Source organism: Microcebus murinus, chromosome 5 (genome assembly GCF_040939455.1).
Source record: "Microcebus murinus isolate Inina chromosome 5, M.murinus_Inina_mat1.0, whole genome shotgun sequence".
In the NCBI taxonomy this organism is placed as follows: Eukaryota; Metazoa; Chordata; class Mammalia; order Primates; family Cheirogaleidae; genus Microcebus; species Microcebus murinus.
In genome coordinates, this window is record NC_134108.1 from 105,172,071 (window position 1) to 105,193,654 (window position 21,584).

General features: G+C 54.8%; 1 protein-coding gene across 1 annotated transcript in view; it reads right to left on the reverse strand.

Moving 5' to 3' along the window:
* Positions 1-1,713: 1,713 nt before the first annotated feature.
* The window catches only part of GLP1R (glucagon like peptide 1 receptor), a 37,147-nt gene continuing 17,276 nt past the window's right edge, over positions 1,714-21,584 (reverse strand). Inside the window, exons 4-13 of the mRNA XM_012746948.3 lie at positions 21,340-21,458; positions 20,892-20,998; positions 14,756-14,909; positions 13,714-13,873; positions 9,370-9,430; positions 8,724-8,793; positions 8,521-8,609; positions 8,027-8,165; positions 7,123-7,164; positions 1,714-1,881 (exon numbers count right to left, since the gene is read on the reverse strand). Coding sequence (XP_012602402.1) covers positions 1,714-1,881; positions 7,123-7,164; positions 8,027-8,165; positions 8,521-8,609; positions 8,724-8,793; positions 9,370-9,430; positions 13,714-13,873; positions 14,756-14,909; positions 20,892-20,998; positions 21,340-21,458 — 1,109 coding nt within the window. The remainder of the gene's footprint in view (positions 1,882-7,122; positions 7,165-8,026; positions 8,166-8,520; positions 8,610-8,723; positions 8,794-9,369; positions 9,431-13,713; positions 13,874-14,755; positions 14,910-20,891; positions 20,999-21,339; positions 21,459-21,584) is intronic.

Here is a 21,584-nt window from a genome sequence, read left to right on the forward strand (position 1 = left end):
CCGAGGAGCCCGGGCTGCACAGTTCCTTTCTCTGGCCTGAGGTCCAGCTTCCCTATTAACTCAGCCAACACTTCACTGAAGCTGAAGCATAAGACATTTTCTGCTTGGTGGGGTTTATGTCCTATTATTACTTTCTCTGCACATCACATGCCTCTCTGAGGGGCACAGGAGAATGTGTCTGGCGTAAGGCTGTGGGGAGGGTTCCCGGCCATTTGCAAAGGAGGAGGAAGGAGAGATCGAGTCATAAAGGAATCCATCCGAAGTCTCTTCCTCTGCCCTCCTGGGAGGGCCCGACACCCGAGAGTTCTCTCTTGCTCTGGAAACTTCCTTGGCATCCATGGACTCACTGCCAGCCTCCCCCTGGACGGCAGTCCCTCTTTTGTCTGGGGCTCAGCAGTGCTGCAGGGCGGATGCTTTCTCACCGTGGCTGAGGGCAGGATTGACAGGTTTTCCCACCCAGCCTTTCTGCTGCTCACCAAGCATGGGATGAGGCTGGAGGCGGGGCAGACTTTAATCAGCTCAAACTGTGGGTGAGTCAAATCAATGACTACCCCACTCTCCTAAACAATATCACAGCAGCCGTGATTTAGTTCTTGTTTCCATCAGGTGGGAGAAATCAGAATTGCACATGCAGACTATTCACAGCAATAAGGGAACGTGAACAAAGTATATACAAGCTCCCAGGTGGGAGAGCCTGCCTCCATGGTGACGACGGGACAGCTGGTTTGCCCAGGAGAGTCTCTTCGTGGGCACATCCCCTAAAGCTGGAGGGAGTAGCCACCCCCCCTTCAAGATACAGAATCTGGTCACAGATAGCAAGCATTCCCATGGAGAGGTGGAGGCGAGGGGGCCATTGGCCCTCTGGGTTCCCGGCAGTGGCAGGTAACCTATGCCTCCTGTGAGGACATTCCCAAAGTGCCCCTCGATGAACCTCAGAGGGCTCCTGAGCATCTTAGAAACAGAGCCGGAGCTCACCCCCCGGGGCTGGGCTCCTTGGCGGTAGGCGGGCCCCGGTTCCCCGGGCACGGCAGAAACAGGCACCGGAGCAACTCTGACACCCAGGGCAGAAGTGGACACCCGCAAAGCAAATCTTCAGGCATCTTCTCAATGCTCATTCTCAACACCACCCACGGCCCCTTCCAGAAAAGGCTGCTGGCGGTGGCCCAAACAAAGCCCCCCAGGGAGAAGCTGGGTGGTGAGAAGAGGGGGCAGGATGGGGAAACAAGCACCCCAGACATACAAAGAGAAGGGGGGAGACCCAGCTGACGCAGGTGGGGTGGGCTCCCATCACCCAAGCCCCGCGTTTGGCTGAGGTTCTATGGGCCTCTTTCCGAACCACCTCCTCTCGCAAGCCCCAGCCCCAGCATCGAGCCGTTGACCTTGCGTGGGAGTCTCAGGCTGATTTGCTGCTCTGTCTAGGGGAATCCCGAGGGCCTTGCAGCTTCAGGGGAAGAAATCTGCCTCATTGTCACAGCAATTGTTTTCCCCTCTCCACCCACCGCAGTGATCAAATTAGCAGGCTGCTTCTCCTCTGAGGAAATGTGTCCATGGTCCCGGAGGCACTGCCCGTTTGCCTGTCTGGCGGGTCTGGGGAAGGAAAGCAGAGATGTGCGTGTGCGTGTGTCCCTTCCTTCCCCGTCCCTGGGAGGGTCTCTCCCACCTGGGAGGGCTGCCCAGCCAGCAGCGAGGGCCACGGCGGCGGGCACTGGCGCCTCAGCTGCAGGACGCCTGGCAGGTGGCCGAGTACACGCTGCTGCTCACGGTGGCCCCGCTGCTCAGGCTGCTGGTGGGACACTTGAGGGGCTTCATGCTGCTGTCCCTCTGGATGTGCAAGTGCTCCAGCCGCCAGCGCTCCCAGCTCTTCCGAAACTCCATCTGGACCTTCCTCGGGGAAAGGAGGGGAACAAAAGCCATCATGCAAACCAACTGCCCACAGAATGGCCCCATTATTGCATTAGTGGGGAAGGGAAAAATCCACTGCATTATATTAAGAGACACAAGTCAAGGCCTTCGGGCGCCTAAATTAATATCCCAATAAAATTGTTTATTGTTGTCTCCTATTTTCTGCATCTCCTCAGGAGAGAGATGGGCTTGATGACCTAATGGGTCTCGTCCATCTCTAAACTCTGCGATTCAGCTAAGTACCTTTTACAATCCATCACGGCCTATTTAACAGAAGGGGGAGAGTGAGGGAGCAACGGAGACCGGAGGTGGAGGGAGAAGAGGAGGAGAGACAGCCTGACTTCGGAGCGCACTCTCTCATGCCAGCTCGGATGACTGAGAAGGAAGACAGTGCCGCTACCCTGCCGGTGCCCACCACAGACCCTGCTAAACTCCCAGGGGCTTCTATCCGGGCCCAGCACCACGCAGGGAGGGCGGAGGGAAGGAAACAGGGGAGAACAGCAGCAGCCGGGGGGGGGGCGGTGGTGGGGGCGAGCTCCCCCACTGGCCCTGTGCAGAGAGTCTGCTGTGACCAGTGACCATGGGGGGACTTGGTCAACCCCAATCCCTGCTGTGCCGGACTCTGCCCTCCCCATCAGGAAAAACCTTCTCAAGCAGGGAGGCTGATACTTGGGGACCAGATTGTTGGGACAGAAATACATTAATACAAATCCAAGCAATATTGCGAAGCCCCAATCCCTGGAGGGTTTGTGGAAATGCTGGGGCTCCCAGTGATGGCCAGTGACTCTGGTCCCCAAAGAGGCTGCTGGAACCTGCACAGCTCGTCCTGAGGGGTCTGGACTGCCCTTCTGGGTGATGTTTCCATAAGTTTGCTTTCCAGAGCTTCTTTGATGTCCTCCGCCCTGGCCCCCTCATCTTCCCACACCAGAGTTCTGGGGCCCGGGGGCTCTTCCCCCGAGGCTACGTCACCAGGAGGGCCAGCCGCCAGCAGCTGTGGGTAAGGGGCTTTCTGACACCCCCCCACCAGCCTCCATGCAAACAACCCTCCTCTGCTCCTCCTTTGTCATCCATCTAGCTGAGCCCAGCCAGCTGCCGGCATGGCTGCATGCCATCCCTTAAAAGAACTTTTTCTGTGCTGAGTAGAGCTGAGATGGCCCAGAGCCTGCCTGCCAGCCCCAGCGTCACGAGCCCAGGCCCGGGGAGGGGAGGGAAGGAGGCCGGGCACACCCCACCTAGGCCCCCGCTCTGTGCCAGCTCACTGCGCCACTGAGTGGGTGCGGAGCGAGTGCTGGCCGCTGGGATGGGGGCGCCCGAGACTGATGACAGTCCCTGCTTGTGCAGCGCCAGGGAGACCAATTTTGTCTCGAAACCCTCCTACTCAGGAAAAAGGGGAGAAAGATGGTAAACTGAGGCACACGTATAGGAAGCCACCTCAGAGACTGAAGAGGTCTCAGGGACACCCACAGGACTTCCCAGAGGGCTGACACTCGGTGTCCCCTTCTGCCCCCATCTCCCTCCGCATTTTTCCTGAACCTCGCTGCTATGGCTCCTATAATCACAATCGTCCTTGAGATCCACCATTTATTGGGCACTCACTACATGTCCGGCAGTTTCCATTGATTATCTCAGTTAACCTTCACGTCAACCCTGCCAAGCGGCTCCTGTTACTGTCCCACCCTTAAAGGTGAGGAAACTGAGGCGCAGAGTGTTCACGTACTTCCCCAGACCTCTCAGCCAGGATTTGAACCCAGATCAGGCCTAGCTCCAACGCCGGCTCCTGACCCGAGGCCTCCTGCCCGCGTGGCTCCCAGAGGTCCTGCTTGTCCCTGGCTGTGCCTCCCCTACTCGGCTGGACCGCCTCGAGGGCCAGGACACGCCTCCCTCCTCCCAGCGTCCCTGCACCCCCCACAGTGCCTGGCACACAGCAGGTGCTCAACACGTGTTTTCAATGAGCTGAATAAAAACAAACAAGTATATAAACGAGCAACTGACTTTGGCTCCTCCTGTTAGTTATGAAAATGACACAGCCAAGACATCAACACGGACCCTGGACATGCAGCCCAGCGCGTAGACCCACGCACGTCTTCCTCACTATCTGATGTCCCCTCGCCCCGCCCTCCAGGTATGCAGTGCCGCCAGCACCCTCTCGTGGTGGCAGAACCGGGCCACCGCTCAGGGCTCCCAAGTCAGCTCACTTTGGCTTCAGACACCAGCTCCTGCAAAGCCACCCCCAGGCCTCCCTCCCTGTCCCCACCCCCTGCCCGCCAGCAGCTGGCTCAGGCCTTGGCAGCCACACAGGACCAACCTCCAGGCCATCTTTTCTCCTCAGGTCACAAGTACCTGGCATTGCCATGGCAACCCTGGGGCTGGAGAACAGCTCGTGTGGACAGAGGCCTCAGCCCGGGAGCCACATGTGTCTTTCGTGGCCCAGTGATAGTGACATGTCTGTCCTTGTGTCTGGAGGAGCCAGGGTGTGAGCAGTGTCGGGGCGGGTTTAAAGGAACCAGGCGGTGCACGGAGAGGAGACGGGTCTCCAGCCCTCTCAGCGGGGTCTCCTGGACCCCACAGCACGAGCCCGGGACAGCCCGCAGGGAGAGGCCAGCCGGGCCTGCAGCCAGGCCTGGGGAGAGAGATGCAGCTCTGGCGATTTGGGGCCAAATTCCTTGCCAAGGGCAGAGCAGGGATGTGTGTCCGTCCCTCCCCGCTTGCAGAGGTGAGCCAGTGTGGGTGGCGGGCAAGGAGGGAGGTGACTGGGTGCTGGACATGCAGGTAGGGCTGTGTGAGTGTGTCGCTACAGTGTGGCTTTGGGGACAGAGGACAGAGAGGGGCCGAGGGGACAAGGTGGCAGTAGGGAGCCTCAGTCTCTCCCAGGGGCCTCTGCTCCTCCTCCCCACCAGGGACACATGCCGCCCTGTCCCTGTCCCCGTCTCACCCCCAGGCTGGAACATGAAGCAGCAGGGCTCAGGGCTGGCTCCGAACAATTGCTGAAGGGAGGCCGCCCCGCAGGGCTTGGCTTCAGTTTTTGAGAAGTTCTTTATGAGGACTCAGCCGGGGGGGGGGGGGGGGGGGAGCCAGGGCTGCGGCCTCCTGCTGCCTCCCATGGGTCCTGGCCTGCTGGGTGCGGCCCCTCCCCTCCTTCCCCGGCCCACCCTCCGGAGGAGCCTGCTGGGCCCTCTGAGACCAGCCCACAGGAGCAGAGCCGGAATCCCTCTTGTGGACCACCCTGTGCCTGGCGCCGCCTCCACTCCCAGCCCTGGCTGCCCTGAGGCCTTAGTGGGATCCCCACCCCACCTGGCGCCAGCCCACCAGCTCTGAAGCCTTCTAGCTGATGATTGGGACTATTCATTTCACTTTGCTGAGCCTTACTTTTCCCATCTGTAGATTGGGCTACCATCTGCTGCACGGCACTGGGTATCATAAAACACTTGTGCATCTTACACGCATTAAGCACGTAGTTGATATCTCGTTGGTTTCCTCCCTTTTGGAGACCTGAAGTGCTCCAAGTCCATCCTTCCATAGGAAGCCAGCACAGGGGCAGCAAAAGGAGGCCTTGGGGACAGGGGAACCCCACCCCTCCCTTTGGCCCAGCCTGACTTTCTCTGTAGTGTCCTCTTAAATTTCCTAGGCCCGAGCCTCTGGGAGTCACTGGATGCTGGAATGGGTCTAAGTAGCCGCTTGCTGAGCGTCCAGAGATGGGTGTGCATCTCTTCCCGCCCAGCAGCAGCTGTGAGGAGCTGGAGGGCCTCAGCACCCCACTTTGAGGAGGGGGTCTGTTCTCCATTCCCTTGTTTCCCTTCTTCAGACTTTACCTCACTTAATCCTCAAGGGGATCTCATAGGCAGGCATTATTATTACCCCCATCTTGTAGATGAGGAAACTGAGGTTCAGAGTGGGCATGTAACTGACCCAAAGTCACACAGCTCGTGAAGTGACAGGGCCTACATCAGAGCAGAAATCTGATGCCAAAGCCTGCAGCTCCTCGTCTTTCCTGCTACATCACATTACTTTTTGAGCCATCTCACAGCTCCATGAAATACTCAGGTGTCTGCTCCCTGTCCCCTTTGTTCCCCCACACCCATAGAAAAGACACGTCTATGTTGATACATCGATGCTAAGATCTCTGAGCTCTGGGAGTCCAGGCTCAGTGACTCAGAAGACACACAAAGAGCCCTGGGTCTTTGGGGACCAGTGTCCCTGTGCCACCCGAGCCCCAGCCCCGTGGCTGAAAACCCTCACCCGGGCCAGAATGGAGTTAGAGTCCTCAATGTCCTCCCAGACCGTGGGGTGGAGGTTGCCAACGCCCTCCTCCTGCTGGGTGAACCCTCCTGGGGACACCTCCCCAGTGAGCCCTGCAGCTGCCCCTGCAACTTTTTGTTTTCCCCTCTGGAAGGAAATTGGGGGAAGCGGGGCTACGGTATTTGTGACACTCAGTTTGATGTCTTGGGAGGTGCCCCTGTTCTTGAGCACCCTGTTCTTGAGTACACAGGCAGGAGCCCCGGTCACCTGTGGGACAGGGGGTGCTTGCCTCCGGGGGCTTCCTGGTGCTGGGGTCGGCCTTCAGCACCCCATGGGACGGGAGAAGGGGTCCTTGCTGGCCCGTGCCCTCTCCCCCAGCCTCTGGCAGGGCACAGCCCGCCCTCCCCTCTCTGAGACGGTCAGCTTCTAGGGTTGGGGATGGTCTGTGTTCATGGGCACCTGGGAAAGGCCCCTCTCCCCCCCAGGTGCCCAGCTTTGTGCTGGGGCAGGTTTCTTACTCTCTCTCTGATCTTCAATGTTCTCACGTGTGAAAAATGGGAATATTGAAATCAGGATTTTAGCAAGGTTTTTTTGGGAGGAGAAATGAGGGTGCCCATTAAATGAGATAGTAATTATTAAAGCCCCAAGCATGAGGCCGTGTGGCTTGGGCATGCGTGTGCAGAATCGCTTTGTGACAGACAGTCCCCACCACCCATCAATTCGCTCAGGACCCCCTAACATGAGGCCAGGCCTTCCCCAAGCTCGTACACCGTCAGGGCATGTCTGGACACGTGTGCATGTACGTGCACGAGAGAGAAAGACCTACGCACAGAACACGACCTGTGGGCACGATGCCCCCTCAACAGTAGTGCCTCAGTGGGGCGGGCAGGGTTTCAGCTGGAAGGGCTGACGGGAGGCCCACTGCACTCCAGACTAGCCAACAGTAGCAACCCACCAGGGTCCCCTTCCCTCCCCAGACCTTACCTCGTTGTTGACAAAGCAGTATAAGATGGCCACCATCAGCCCCTGGGAACGAGAGTCCTGTCAGCAGGGAGGAACGGGGAGGCAGGTGCCCCGCAGCAGGCCCTGGAAGGAAGCGCCTTGGGGCTCCATCCCACAAACCCCTCCTCAACCCCTGGGTCTGCTGGGGTAGCAGGCTCCGTCTGTCTCATTCCCTTTCTGCAGGAGCAAGACGGCCCCTTGCTCAGACACTGCAAAAGTTCTATAGCACCCTCTCCTGAGGAGGCCTGGCCCCAAGAAGTACCCCAACTCTGCATGCAGAGAACGTTCCCCACCCAGCCCCCTTTGTCCACTTAAGAGACCTCACGCCTCAGAACTGTGTCCTCTGTGTGCGTGCGCCTGCACATGTATGTAAACGCACACACGTGAGCCCACGTGCTGTAGGAACCCCATAACACTCTTGCAGCTCTGGGACGAGTTTCTTATATTTTCACGTGCCCGTACCATCCTCTAAGGCCAGTGGGGAGGATCAGTTCTTTGTTTTGAAACTATGTGACCCTGTAACTCTTGTTTTCACATCTCTGAGCCTCAGTTTCCCCCCTTGTAAAATGGGGTAATCCTGCACATCTCCTGGGTTCTGTGAGATGAAATGCACAATGTATGCAAAGCACCTGGCAGGTGCCCGCCACCCAGTAGGTGGCAGCTGCAATGCCAGGCTGGGTGCCAAGGATACATCCAGGAAGGCTTCTTGTCCCATGTACTTGCGGAGAAGACTTGGGACACCTGGGGATACTAGTTCTGGCTCTGCTGCAATCATGTGACCTTGGGCAGGGGTCTGCCCATCTGTCCCATCCGCATGACGCAGGCTGGTGTCGCCCCAGCCCCACGCCCACACTCGGAGAGCAAGTGCTCCCAGCCATGAGGTCACCTGGAAGGATGTGAAGGAGAGCTCTGTGAACAGCTTGATGAAGCGCAGGGTCCCCCGGGCATGCTCGTCCATCACGAAGGCAAAGATGACCTCGTGGGTCCCCAGTAAAGGGATGAGTGTCAGCGTGGACTTGGCAAGTCTGCTGGGCAGAGCGGAGACCTCTGGAGTCATTCTGGACCTCTCCCATGGATCCTTCTCCCCTTTCCATACCCTCCCCTTCCTACCAGGCTCTGGCACCTGAGACACGGACACTCTCCCAGCCCAAATACCCTGGGATAGGCTGCCTAGAGGGAAGGCAGAGAGGTCAAGACCCCCAGATACCCAGGGGCTGCCCAGGGACAGGGTGAAGGCAAGGCTTGGGGGTCCCAGGCCAGGCCTGGGTGGGAAAAGAGGGTAGCACAGGGCTCCAAGCTAAGCACCCCAGGGTCTCTCTCTCTCTCTCTGCTGGAAGGAAGGGCCAAGGGTCCCCAGTGAAGCCAGCTCAGTTATGGCACCTGCATTTGATGTCCGTCTTGCACATGAGATTGGCCTTCAGTTTGGACACCACGATGCAGATGACCCGGACAAAGATGAGGAAGTTCACCTGCAGGGCAGATAGGCGGGAGGCTGGGGACCCTCTCGCTCTTCCCCATCCTTCCTCAGACACCAGCCCAGGATCCCCCGCAGCTCCCCACCCCACCCCCACTCCAACACTCACCCCGATGGCAAAGAGAATGGGCAGCCGGATGATGAGCCAGTAATTCATGTTTGAGTTCCTGGTCCAGCAGCTGGGGAGGGGGGAGAGGCACCCATACAATCCAGCTGGACTCGCAGAGACCCCAGCTCGTGGCGCAGGCACGAGGGCCCCAAAACACGTGGGCATGTTGAGTGCCATGCACACAGCCACCAGGAGCCACCAGGAGCCACACAGTAACCAGTCCCACTGATCCATGAACAGCCCTCCAAGTGCACAGCCACACAAAACACACACACACAGTCATGCATGGAAACACGTACAGCCTCCAAACAAGTTTCCACGGACCTAGAACAGTCATGTGTGCACCCAGCATCACACACAACATGACAGAAACATGTCACTTGCACATATTACAGTAAAACCTGCAGGAGGGCACCACGTACTCCGCAGACCCTGCACCACTTGTCACCATGCAATCCCCAGGCAGGGGCAGGGGCCCGGGTAGGGAGGGGAGGTTAAAGAACTACGATAAGTTCGTATGTTAAATCGATTGTCCCTCTGTTTATCCTCTCCATAGGTGGAAGCCACATGCCCCAGGGGCCAGGGAATCCCATGGGCTTTGAGGATGGGGACCTTAGCACACCCCTCCTGGGAGTGGGACACTCACCCCTCATCCTCATAGAGGTACTTGACAACGCCCCAGGGGACAACAAACAGCAGGGGAACACCTGGGAGGAGAGAAGGATAGAAAGAGGGGAGAGGGGCTGGCAGGCTGAAGCCACCGCCCTAGGCCCCTCACGCCCCAGCCCTGCTCCTTGCCTGCCCCAACCACGTTTTCCAGGTCGGTCTGGGTGCCTGGGAGAACACAGGCAGCAGGAACCCCACGCCAACTCCCAGACTCTGCCTTAGAGAGGGGTCCTCAGCAGTCTGCCCCTCCCGGGTGCCAGGCACACTGTCGGGACTTGCCCTCAGGGCCCTGGCTGAGACACCAGGGACACAGACCCCTGCGCGGCAGAGGGACAGGTCACATGGTGGGCAGGGCGTGCTGCATGAGGCAGAGAGCCGGCGCACTCTCTGGTGTCCTTCTCCTCCCACGCGCCCGTCTCAGCCTCAGTCATCTGTTCCCTGCCCCCCTGCCCCTGCCAGTGGCCTGGGCAGAAGCCCGGAATAGAGACGGGAACCCTTTCCTTGGTGCCAACAGGCCAACTCCCTGTCCACGGTGGCCTGCAATGACAATAGCTACCACGACACTTCCACTTGGCTGGGACTTGAGGGAGTGGAGACAGCCTCTCAGGTCACCCCCCACGGTCCCCACCTCCTGCTGCCATGCCCTTGTGTAGTCCCTGTGCTACCAGGGTTGGTTTGTGGGACCAACAACATATGGCAGAAGTGGTGGCACGTCACTTCCGAGATTAGGGCATGAGAAACACTGTGGCATGGCATGAGCTCTCACCCTCTCTCTCACGTCACTTGATCTGGGGGAACCAGTTGTCACGTCATGAGGGCACCTGGCAAGGAATGGAGGCCCCCAGCCACAGCCAGCAGGGACCGGGCCTTGCAGCCGGTGCCTCTGAGCGAGCCTGGAAGCAGCTTCCCCACCTCGGCTAAGCCTCCGGACCCGGCAACCCCAGCGTACGGCTTGGCCGGCCCGTCGGAGATCCTGGGCCAGAGGTACGCAGCTAAGTCGGACCCAGACTCCCGCCCACAGAAACTTCATTATTTTAAGCAGCTAAGTTTTAAGGTGGTTCGGCAGCAGCAGGTAACTAACACAATTGGTTTCCGGTTCCTGGAGGGTGGGCCCAGGCCTCGCTCCCCAGCAGAGCCTCAGAGGCGCTCTGTGTTGGTGGATTTAAAATCGGATGGTCCGTCCTCACGTGACGGATGGGGAGATGGATCCTCTCGGAAGGGCACCCTCGGGGCTGGAATCCAGGGCTGCACCCCCACGCCCACTGTGACCGCCCTCCCCCCCCACCGTGGGTTTCTGCACGACTGTCCCCACGCCCGCCTCCCCCAGCCCTGGACACGTGAGTGTCCTGGGTGCGTAGACAGACGTGTGCGCGTCCGCGTGCGGTGCGTGGCGCGTGTGTGCAGGTGTGGCTTTCGGGGGTCTCCCCCAGGAGCACATTTCCAGGGCAGAACCACGTCGGAGCCGTCCGCGTCACCACGGCCAGCATTACCCCGCACACTGGTGTCCACTCGGGGCAGTGAGGGACGCTCCTGAGCTCGACACTCCGGGGAGGGAGGCGGCAGAGACGCTCCCAGCCAGCCCCCTCCGGCCCGTTCATTTTCACACAGCCAGGCCCCTCGGCCTCCACAGCGCTTAGGAGCAGGCCTTCCTGACACTGGGCGAGGAACAGCAGGATGACCCCAAGGGCCCCGGCGCACGGCTCGGGCCCCACCCCATGGAGGATGCTCAGTGAGAGTGCAGTGAGGGGTGGGTGAGGGGGCCAACGCATCAGTGAGGGAGGGAAGCTCTCCAGGCAAGAAGACGCCAGCTCGCTAAGCCACACACACCCAGAAACCTCCCTCTCAGGCCTCCCCAGCCACCTGCTGTCCCTCCTCTCTGAGACCCCGCTCCAGGGCCGGGCAGCTCACTCGTGTCATCAGCCAGTCCTGGGGAGCTTCGCTCATCCATCAGCATTTCTTTAACAAGGGCGTTTTTTTAAGAACACAGGCACAGCCCTGCCACGTGCAAACATTGCACACTCCCTGCTGGCTTCATCTTTCTCCCATTTAGAAAGCCAGCAACACGGGCTAGAGAAAATAAGCTCAAATTAAGACACACAGAACCGGCCTGGGAAGTAAGGACTCTCCCGTCCCTCTCTCCCCCCGCCCGGCGGCCTCCCTGTGGCGGGTTTCTGGGGACACCTCGGCCTCCACGGCGGCGCTTAGGAGCAGGCCTTCCTAACACTGGGCGAGGAACAGTGGGATGACCCCAAAGGGTCTGACTGCCCCCGGACTGCGGCAGAGGCTGCCGTGCCTTTCGGGGGCTCCCCCAACCTTGTCAGCGTCCTAATTTTAATTCTTCTACTTGCACGTGAAGCTAAAAGTTGTTTCCCAAGCATCCCAACTTAAGCAAAGCCTCCCGGCATCATGGCCCAGCTCTCAGAAATCTGTGAATGTGTCCTTGTCCCTCCTTTTCTGTCTCTCCCACCCCAATTCCTCAAGAAAAGGATGTTCTGATGGGAGGAGGGTGTCCCCTGGGTCCGGCCCTTGTGCTCCCACAGACCCTGAGCCTGAGCTGGGGGGGAGGTGGCAGGAGGACTGGCATCCCCTCCCCCAACTCGCCCTCAGAGACCTCAGGGCACCAAGTGTCCCCACCAACCCCCAACCAGCCACCCCGCTCCTCTGCACACATCACGCTGTCCCGGTGATTGTTCCTGTCCTTGGGTTGCCATGGTGACAGGCACTAAGCGCTGATGCCATTTCCCAGAATGGACAGATGCCATCCCGGACCTAAAGACAGCATTCCCGGGCTCTCCTAGATGGCCCGCCTCCACCCTGCCCCTAGTGAGCTGGGGGCTCTGGCAGGAGGAAGAAGCCTGGGGGGGGGGGGAGGAAAGGTCGAGCAGAGGGGCTGGGTGCTGGGGAGGAGGAGGATGGGGAGGGCCCGGGATCTGTGTGCAGGAACCGGGCCCACCTGCCCTCCGGTGCGCAGGCTGAGCCCACTCGGCCCAGGCCAGAGAACTGTGCGAGGCTGCCTGGGAGCCAGAACGCTGGGGTCCCAGGTCCGGCTCTGCCTTTCTGTCCCTGACCCTTTCTCAAGACACTGATCACATCAAAACCTCCCTAGAGCTACTCTTCTCCGAGGGGGCTGTAAGCGCAGGTGGCTGAGGAACACCAACAAAAATGAATGAAGTACAAGGACAGGGGACAAGAAGGGTACGAGGGCCAGAGAGAGCACAGAACCCCGAGGGCTAGGGCCTGGGCAGCTTCCTGGCAGCCTGGTGTGGGAAGGGTGCCCCAAGAAAGTTCCTGCTCGGGGAACAGCCTCACAAGGGCTCAGAGGCAGGAGCAGAATCAGGGAAGAAGGGGACATTGAGGGAGGAGTCTGGCTGCAATGGACCTGGGAAGTCCCCGCACTTGGGGGCAGCAGTGGTCAGAGTAGGCTAAGCAGGAGGATGTGGGGGCAAGGGGTGAACGAATGAGTGGCAGGTGGGGCTGTGGGGGACAGGGAGCCGGCAGACTCAGTGGTGGATTAGGGAGGGCTTGTTCGGGGCGGAGCCCGTCCTCCGGCTGCATTCCGGGTGGGTGCCTGTGGGCACCCCCAGGAGAACCTGCTGCCCTGCTTTCCCGGTCGTGCAGGGGATCCCAGCCCCCCCACCCAACCCAACCCTGGCCCTTCTCAGAATCCCACATGGCGAGAGGCAGAAGCACAACCAGAAATGTTCCAGCAAAAAAAAGAGACACGATGGTTCTTGGCAAACTTTTTTGGCTAGAACATTTCCAGCTGGGCTCCAGGCACATCTGCGGCCCACCCCTTTCCGTGGCTGGCCTCTGCTCGCCTTGCCCTGCCCTGCCCTGCCCTACGTGGCTCTCCTCTGAGCCTTCCCTTCATCATCACGGGACAGAGCATCAGCCCTCCCCTTCGGACTTTGCCCCTCCCTCTCACCCCTCCCCACCTGGAGGCCCAGGACTCACCATTTCCCTCCGGGCCCCAGGCTGCCCAGGACTGGATGTAGGGCTCTGTCCCCATATGGCCTTAGGAGCAGGGGCATTTGAGGACAGTGCCATGACCTCTGATGGTGTGCATGGCAGTGCAAGGAGGTGACATTTGGCCAGATAGGGGTGGAGGCTTCTATCGATGGAGGAGAGTTATGCAAAGAGGGAGGACCATAACCCCTGCGGTGCCTTAGCAGCCCATGGGCAGGGGTCCTCTGCCCAGGGTGGGGTTATCCAGTGGGCCCCACCCCTTGGCCCAGCAGTTACGTTCTCAGTAACAAGTTGAAGAAGAGGTCAGGGTCTCCTGCCTCCACGCCACAGGTCCAGGGGGGGTGACACGAGGCCTTACCCCAGCCAATGCTCACGTAGAGCCTGAAGACACGCTGCTCGGAGAAGACCGAGAGGGCCAGCAGCGTGTACAGGTACACGCCCTCCACCAGGAGCCAGTAGTAGTTGGCCGCCACGCAGTACTGCATGAGCAGGAACACCAGGCGGCAACCCAGCGAGTCCTGGGGGCAGAGGAAGGGTCTCTTGGGGACAACAGCTCTAGCCCCCCACCTCTTTTTCAATTTTTTTTGAGTCCCAGGCTGGAGTGCAGTGGCCCGATCACAGCTCACTGCAGCCTCAACTTCCTGGGCTCAAGTGATCCTCCTGCCTCAGCCTCCCAAGCAGCTGGGACTATAGGCATGCACCACCATGTCTGGCTAATTTTTAAAATTTTTTGTGGAGACCAAGTCTCACTATGTTGCCCAGTCTGGTCTCAAACTCCTGGACTCAAGCAGTCCTCCCGCCTCAGCCTCCCAAAGTGCTGGCATTACAGGCATGAGCCACGGTGCCTGGCCACCCCGTTGCCTCCCTTGATGCCCCTCCCATCCTGCCCCAGCTGCTATCCTGCCATGGTTACTGTGGGCCCAGAGACACGTGTCTCTCTTGTCTCACGTCTGGAGAAGACGTGTCTCACGTCTTCTGGCCAGGGCTAATGCCAAGAACTTGATCTGCTTTAGCTCACTGAATCCTCACTATCCTGAGCGGTAGAAAGTAACATTGTCTCCATTCAGGTGAGAACACTGAGCCTCAGGGAAGTGACTTGCCCCAAATTCTACTGCTAGTAAGTGGCAGAGCTGGGATTCAAACCCAGGTCCGTCTCCAAAGACTGAGAACTCCCTGGGGCAGTGTCTCCTCCCTTAGCCGGGAGCCTCCCAGGTAGATTGCCTCTCTCTTCAGATTGGAAGGTCACCCCAGGTGGACTGCCTTTCCCACCAGAATGGGGGGCTGCAAGGTGGGTGACCCCTCCCACAGGGCAGGGGCTCCCTGAGGGCCAGGGCTGGGCAGCTCCTGCCCTCCCGTCCCAGCCTTCTCCGCCTGCCCATCCCCCGGGACGCAGCACGCACCTGGTAGGACAGGAGCCCATCCCACTGGTGCTGCTGCGCGGCCGTGCTGTACATCCACTTGAGGGCGGCATCCTTGATGAAGACGGACAGTGCTCTCAGGATGAAGGACGCAAACAGGTTCAGGTGGATGTAGTTCCGGGTGCAGCGCAGGTGTCTGAGGGAGAAAGCACAGGGCCCTTCCCTGGCAAGATGGCCGACGGTTCTGCTCTGCGCTCCCCAACTCTCAGGCTAACGCACGGCATCAGGCATGTTTCCAGCTCTGGGATCGTGCTCCTTCCTGTCTTCCTTCCTCTGTGAATGCCCTTCTTCCCCATAACCCTGAAAACCCTCTGTCCAATTCAAGTCCTTCCTGGCCATGAAGCCTTCAGCAGTGTATTCACTGCCCCTTCTCCCACCTATATTCTAGCCTTCTCTCTGCAGCATGTTCTTCTATACAAAGTCATGCATAATCAAAGAGATTTATGCATGAGGATCAGTTTCCCCAATGGGGACTTTGCTTTTTCATGACAGAGGCAGACCCAGGCTAGACACATGGTAGGAATTAAGAAAGCACCGGATACAATTTCAATATCCTTTATGTAAAAATGCACAGCAAACTGGAATTACAAGGGCATTTTTTAACCTTATCTATCTACCTAACTGGGAGCAAACCTCGTTCTTAACTGAGAAAATTTGGAGCCATTTCCCTTAAAATCAGAAACAAAATAAGGATGTCTGTTATCATCACTTCTGTTCAACATTATAGCTACAGATCCTAACCACTATAATACAGAGAGAGAAAAAATGTATAGGAATTGGAAATAAACAAAATGGTTATTGTTTGTAAATGATGGATTTTCTTCATAGAAAATCCAAGAGAACCTACAAATTATTAGATCTAATAAGAGAGTTCAGTTACTGATATGTATATTTATGTACACCAGCAATAAAATTAAAAAGTATATTTAAAAAATAATTCATTTGCAATATTTTTTTTTTTTTTTTTTTTTTTTGAGACAGAGTCTCACTTTGTTGTCCCAGGCTAGAGTGAGTGCCGTGGCGTCAGCCTAGCTCACAGCAACCTCAAACTCCTGGGCTTGAGTGATCCTTCTGCCTCAGCCTCCCGAGTAGCTGGGACTACAGGCATGCGCCACCATGCCCGGCTAATTTTTTTATATATATATCAGTTGGCCAATTAATTTCTTTCTATTTATAGTAGAGACGGGGTCTCGCTCTTGCTCAGGCTGGTTTTGAACTCCTGACCTTGAGCAATCCGCCCGCCTCGGCCTCCCAAGAGCTAGGATTACAGGCGTGAGCCACAGCGCCCGGCCATTTGCAATATTTTTAACTTACTACCTAGAAGTAAGTCTAGTCTAGATCTAATAAGATCTAATAAGAGAGATCTTATTAGATCTAATTAGATCTAATAAGAGAGTTCAGCAAGGTTACTGATATGTATATTTATGTACACCAGCAATAAAATTAAAAAGTATATTTAAAAAATAATTCATTTGCAATATTTTTAACTTACTACCTAGAAGTAAGTCTAACAGATGACAGGCAAGATCTCTATGAAGAATATTATAAAACTTGCTTAAAACTATTAGAGAAAACTTAAATTAATGGGAGATACACAGATACACCACATTCACAGATAGAAAGACTCACTATCTGGAAGGGGTCAATCCTCCCCCAAGTTAATTGACAAATTCAATGCAGCCATAATAAAAATTCAAACAATATTTTTAATGGAACTTTAAAAACCTATGAAGAAGAGTCAAGGTCCAAGAATAGTCCAGATACTCCTAAAGAACCACAAAGTAAGAGCCTTTGCCATATGAGAACTAAGACCTCTAGTAAATCTATAGTAGTTAAGGCACCATAGTATTGGGATGGACATAGAGAAATAGACCAACAGAAAAGAGTACAGATGACAGAAGCCAATGCATGTGCACATGAAACCTCGCTGCGTGATAGAGTAGGCATTGCACACCAAGGGGGAAAGAATAGGCTATAAATAAATGGTACTGAGGCAGTTAATTATATATAGATATATATATTAATAGTATATATGGAAAAATCAAATTAAATTCCTTATTTTCACCATACACAAAAACAAATTCCAGGTAGATCAAGGATACATAGGGAAGAACAAAACTCTGAAAATTTTAGAAGAAAATATAGGTGGCCATCTTTATGTCCCTAAGATAAGGAAAGATTTTTAAAATATGACCATAAAATTTTTGTTCTTTGGAAAAAAATTGATAATTTTTAATCAATCAATAAAATTAATTTTATCAGTTGGTAACATTTATTGATAAATTTTATCAATACAAAGCTGATAAATTTCATTCCATCGAAACTAAGAACTTCTGTGCATAAAAAGCACCACAGAGTGAAAAAGTAAGCCACAGACTAAGAGGGTACATCCTGGGTTAGTATCCAGAATATAGAACGGATGTTTAAAATGAAAAAGAAAAATCCAAACAAGCCAATAAAAAAGTAAGCACAGGGTATGAGCAAGCAATTCACAGTATAAATCACGAAAAAAATGCCTGTTCTCTCTAGGAAGCAGGGGTATGCGAATTACAATCCTAATGAGGTTTCACACACTTCAGATTAGCAACAAGTATGTCTGAACAGACTACAAACTGGTGATAATGTCAAATAAAGGAAACTCTCTTTTATTACGGGTGAGAGGGCAAATTGGCACAACTGTGAAGAGCAACTGAACAGCACCCAGTAAATTTGCAAAAGCAGGTGGTTTTCAAACCTGGCGATTCCACTCCTAGGTACATGTCCCAGAGAAATGCACAAGGGGTCATAGGTAAGAATGCTCATTGTACTAATGTTTATAATTCAGAAAGAAAAACAGAAAATAACTCAAATGTCCACTACAGGGATAACAGATAAATTAGCTGTACTGTATCATACAATGGAATATGGAATAACAGTTAAAATTAATGAACTAGACCTACCTATATCAATGTGAATGAATCTCACAAAAACATGTCGGACCAAAAAAAAAAAAAAAAGATCTGAATGTGTGTCCCTCCAAAATTCATGTTAAAGTTGAATCCCAAATGCAATAGTATTAAGAGATGAAGACTTTGAGGGGAGACTAGATCATGAGTGCTCCGCCCTCAGTAATGGGATTAGTGCCCTTACGAAAGAGGCCTAAGTGAGTTTGCAAGCCCTTTTTCCCTTCTGTCCTATGGTGACACCATGTCCAAAGCAGGCAGCAAGCCCTTAGTAGACACCAGATCTGCTGGTGCCTTGATCTTGGACTTCTAGGCCTCTAGAACTGTGAGAAATAAATTTCCATTATTCATAAATTACCCAGTCTAAGAGTAATAACGGAAGGCACAGACTAAGATGGCAATTGGTACAGAGAGTGGCGTGCTGGAGTAACAAATACCTAACAATGCGGAAGTGGCTTTGGAACTGGGTGACAGGCTAAGGCTGGAAGAGTTTGGAGAATCAGGCTGGAAGAAGTCCACATGGCCATGAATGGAGCCTAAAGGGCAATTCTGGTGAGAGCTCAGAAGATGGGAGCTGTATAGAGAGTCTCGATCTTCCTAGAGATTAAGTGGTTGTGAACAGAATAATGGTAGAAATATGGAGTAAAGGCCATTCTGACCAGGTCTCAGACAGAAATGAGAAACATGGTGTTGGAAACTGGAGGAAAGGCCATCTGTGTTATAAAGTGGAGAAGAACTTGGCTGAATTGTCTCTGTGTCCTAGTGTTTTGTGGCAGGAGAAGCTTATGAGGAATGAAATAGGATATCTGGTGGAAGAAATCTCTTAAGCAAGGTGTTGAGAGTGTAGCCTAGCTTCTCTTGACTGCTTATAGTAACATGCAAGAAAAGAGAAACATATCAAAGATAGAATTTATAATTAAAAGGGAAGCAGAATTTAAAAGATTTGGAAAACTCTCAGCCTGGCTATGTTGTACCGAACACAAAAGCATGTTCAGGACAGAATATCAAGGCTGTGGCCAAGTGAACATTTGATAAGATTAGTATGGGTAGAAGAAGCCAGGTGTTACTCATCCAGAAAACGGAAGAATAACCCTGAAGGCACTTCGGAGAACAGAACAGGTTTAGGGGAAGGGGCCAAAGGCATTGTGAGACTAGGGGACCAGCAGACTCATGGGTATGGTAGAGCCACCAGTGTGCAATCCAGCCTGGGAGAGCAACCGTGTGAGCCGTGCCAGCAAAGCCGTGGGAGTGGAGCTGCCCAGAACCTTGGGTCCACCCTCCGCCTCAGTGTAGCAGGAAGGCAGGGCATTGAGTCGAAGATTGTTCTTGAGTTTAAGATTTAACATTATTTGCCCTATTGGGTTTTGGACTTACTTGGGACCAGTTATCCCTTCCTTCTTTCCTATTTCTCCCTTTTGAAATGAAAATGTCTATCCCATGCCTGCCCCCACCATTTCGTTTTGGAACCACATGGCTTCTCTGATCTCACAGGTTCACAGCAGGAGAGCACTCTCCCTCAGGATTAATTGTGCCTTGGGTTCCCCCCATACCTGATTTAGATGCTATTTAGATGAGACTTTGGACGGAGACTTTAAAGTTAATGCTGGGATGAGAACACTTCTGGGGACTATTGGGTTGGAATGAATGTATTTTGTATGCAAGAAGGACATAAATTTGGGGGGACCTGGGGTTTAAGTGTTGTGTCCCTCCAAAATTCATGTTGAAACTTAATTCCCCATGCTATAGTGCTAAGAGGTGGGGCCTCAAGAGGGCTCCACCCGCATGAGTGGAGTTAATGCCTTAGAAAACAGGACTGAGGCCCGGCGCGGTGGCTCACGTCTGTAATCCTAGCACTCTGGCAGGCCAAGGCGCCAGGATCGCTCAAGGTCAGGAGTTCAAGACCAGCCTGAGCAAGAGTGAGACCCCATCTCTGCTAAAAAAAAAAAAAAGAAAAGGAAAAAGAAATTATCTTGACAACTAAAAAAATGTTTAATGAAAAAAAATGTATATATTAACAAAAAGAGGACTGAGGGAGTTTGTGAGCCCCTTTCACCCTTCTGCCCTTCTGCCATGTCAGGACACATTGAGAAGGTGCCGTCTTGGTAGCAGAGGGCCTGCTAGACACCAAATGTGCTGATGCCTTAATCTGGACTTCCTCGTCTCCAGAACTGTGAGATATACATTTCTGTTATTTATACCAGTGTAAGGTATTTTGCTATAGCAGCAGGAATAGACTAAGACAAATATGCACAACATGCTATTAAAAAGACAGAAAACCTTGCTATGTATTTTTACAGACATTCATGAATGTGATAAAAGTATAAGAAAACGTGTAGGAATTAACAAGGGGCACAGTAAGAGGTTACCTCTGGCAGGGGCAGGGCAGGGAGGGGTACTGGTCAGAGAGGGGACCCAGGGCAGTGTAACCATATGGGATGTGTTATTTCTCAGGCTGGATGGATGGTGTGCACGGGAGTGACCATAACGGCAGTCATCTCTCTGAACCTTGAAATACTTCATAGTAAAAAGAAGAATATTCACAGAGGGAATGCATTTATTGAGCACTGTGTGTGTAGGACGGTGCCAGGTGCCTTGAAGGAGGGAGGGGAAATGCTGCCCGTCCCCCTCTTGCTCCTGGTGTCCCGAGGTCTGACTGCTTCAGAGCCCCTCCCCTCCTTGCACCCTGCCCCTCTGCTCCACCCCTACCGAGCGCAGAGGGAGGCTCTCCCTAGTCTGGAAGGATGGAAGGAACGCCTCATCTCAGTGAGACCTAAAGAGGAACTTTTCCACTGGCGCTGACAAGCTCCAAGGAGAGCAGGACCTCTGATCCCCGAGATCTTTTCCGAAATCACCCTGGACTCTTGATTATTAAAGTTACACACACTGGAGAGGCTTTCCCGGGATTTTCCATAATCCTTCCACCCCCTGTTAAGGGGCGGTGATGCCTGTGTGTGTGTGTCTTTTTTGCGGTATACATACACACACTTACACAGTGGAGATTAGACTAAGCACACGGTGTTGGGGCCTGTGTTTTGGCCGTCATCTTCTACGGTGAAGGCTCTCCAGACGGCTCCTGGGAGAAGTGCTTGTTGCACGGTCACTCTGGCTCGGCGGTCCTGTGCTCTGCCTGGGGAGCGAGGATGCTGCAGCCCCTTCCGGGGTCCCGGTCTCCTTACCTGAAGCCGAGGAGGATGGCCGAGGCGACAACGAGTGCGCAGAAGGAGAGCGCGTAGCCCACGGTGTAGATGATGTACAAGGACAGGAGCTGCTCCTCCGGGGAGCTCTGTGTGACACAGGGGACACGAGTGTACGTGGGAAGCCCATGGCCCTCTTCCCACATTCTCCTTTCCCACGGGGCAGGGCAGAGCTGGGGCTCCAGGTCAGGCCCCGCTGGGGATAGCAGAACCAAGAAACAGAATACCCCGTGGCGATGGTTCTCAGATTTCTTGGGCCCTGTTCCAAAGCCAGAGAGGTGAACACACACCACCTTTGTCCAGAAAGCATGGCATGCAAAGTCCCCAGAGGTGACCAAAGCAGGGCCCGCTAGAAGCTCAGGGTCTCTGCTCCAATGAACCTAGGACCTTGATCCCCCCCCTCCCCAGCTCAGAACCCACATCAACTCACTCTCTCCCCTCGCTTGGACTCCTCACACTCCGACAGGTCCCTCCAGGGCAGGCTGGAGTTGTCCTTGTGCAGCCAGAGGCCCTCGGCTGTGCAGAACCGGTACACATGGCCCTGCAGCACTGGGCGGGGAGACCTGGCAGCTGAGCCTCGGCCCGGGGTCAGGCAGCCCGCCCAGTGCTAGACGCCCCTCGCTCCTCCCCGTCCTGGGGGTCGCCCCTGCTCCACCAGGACTGACCCCTCTCTGT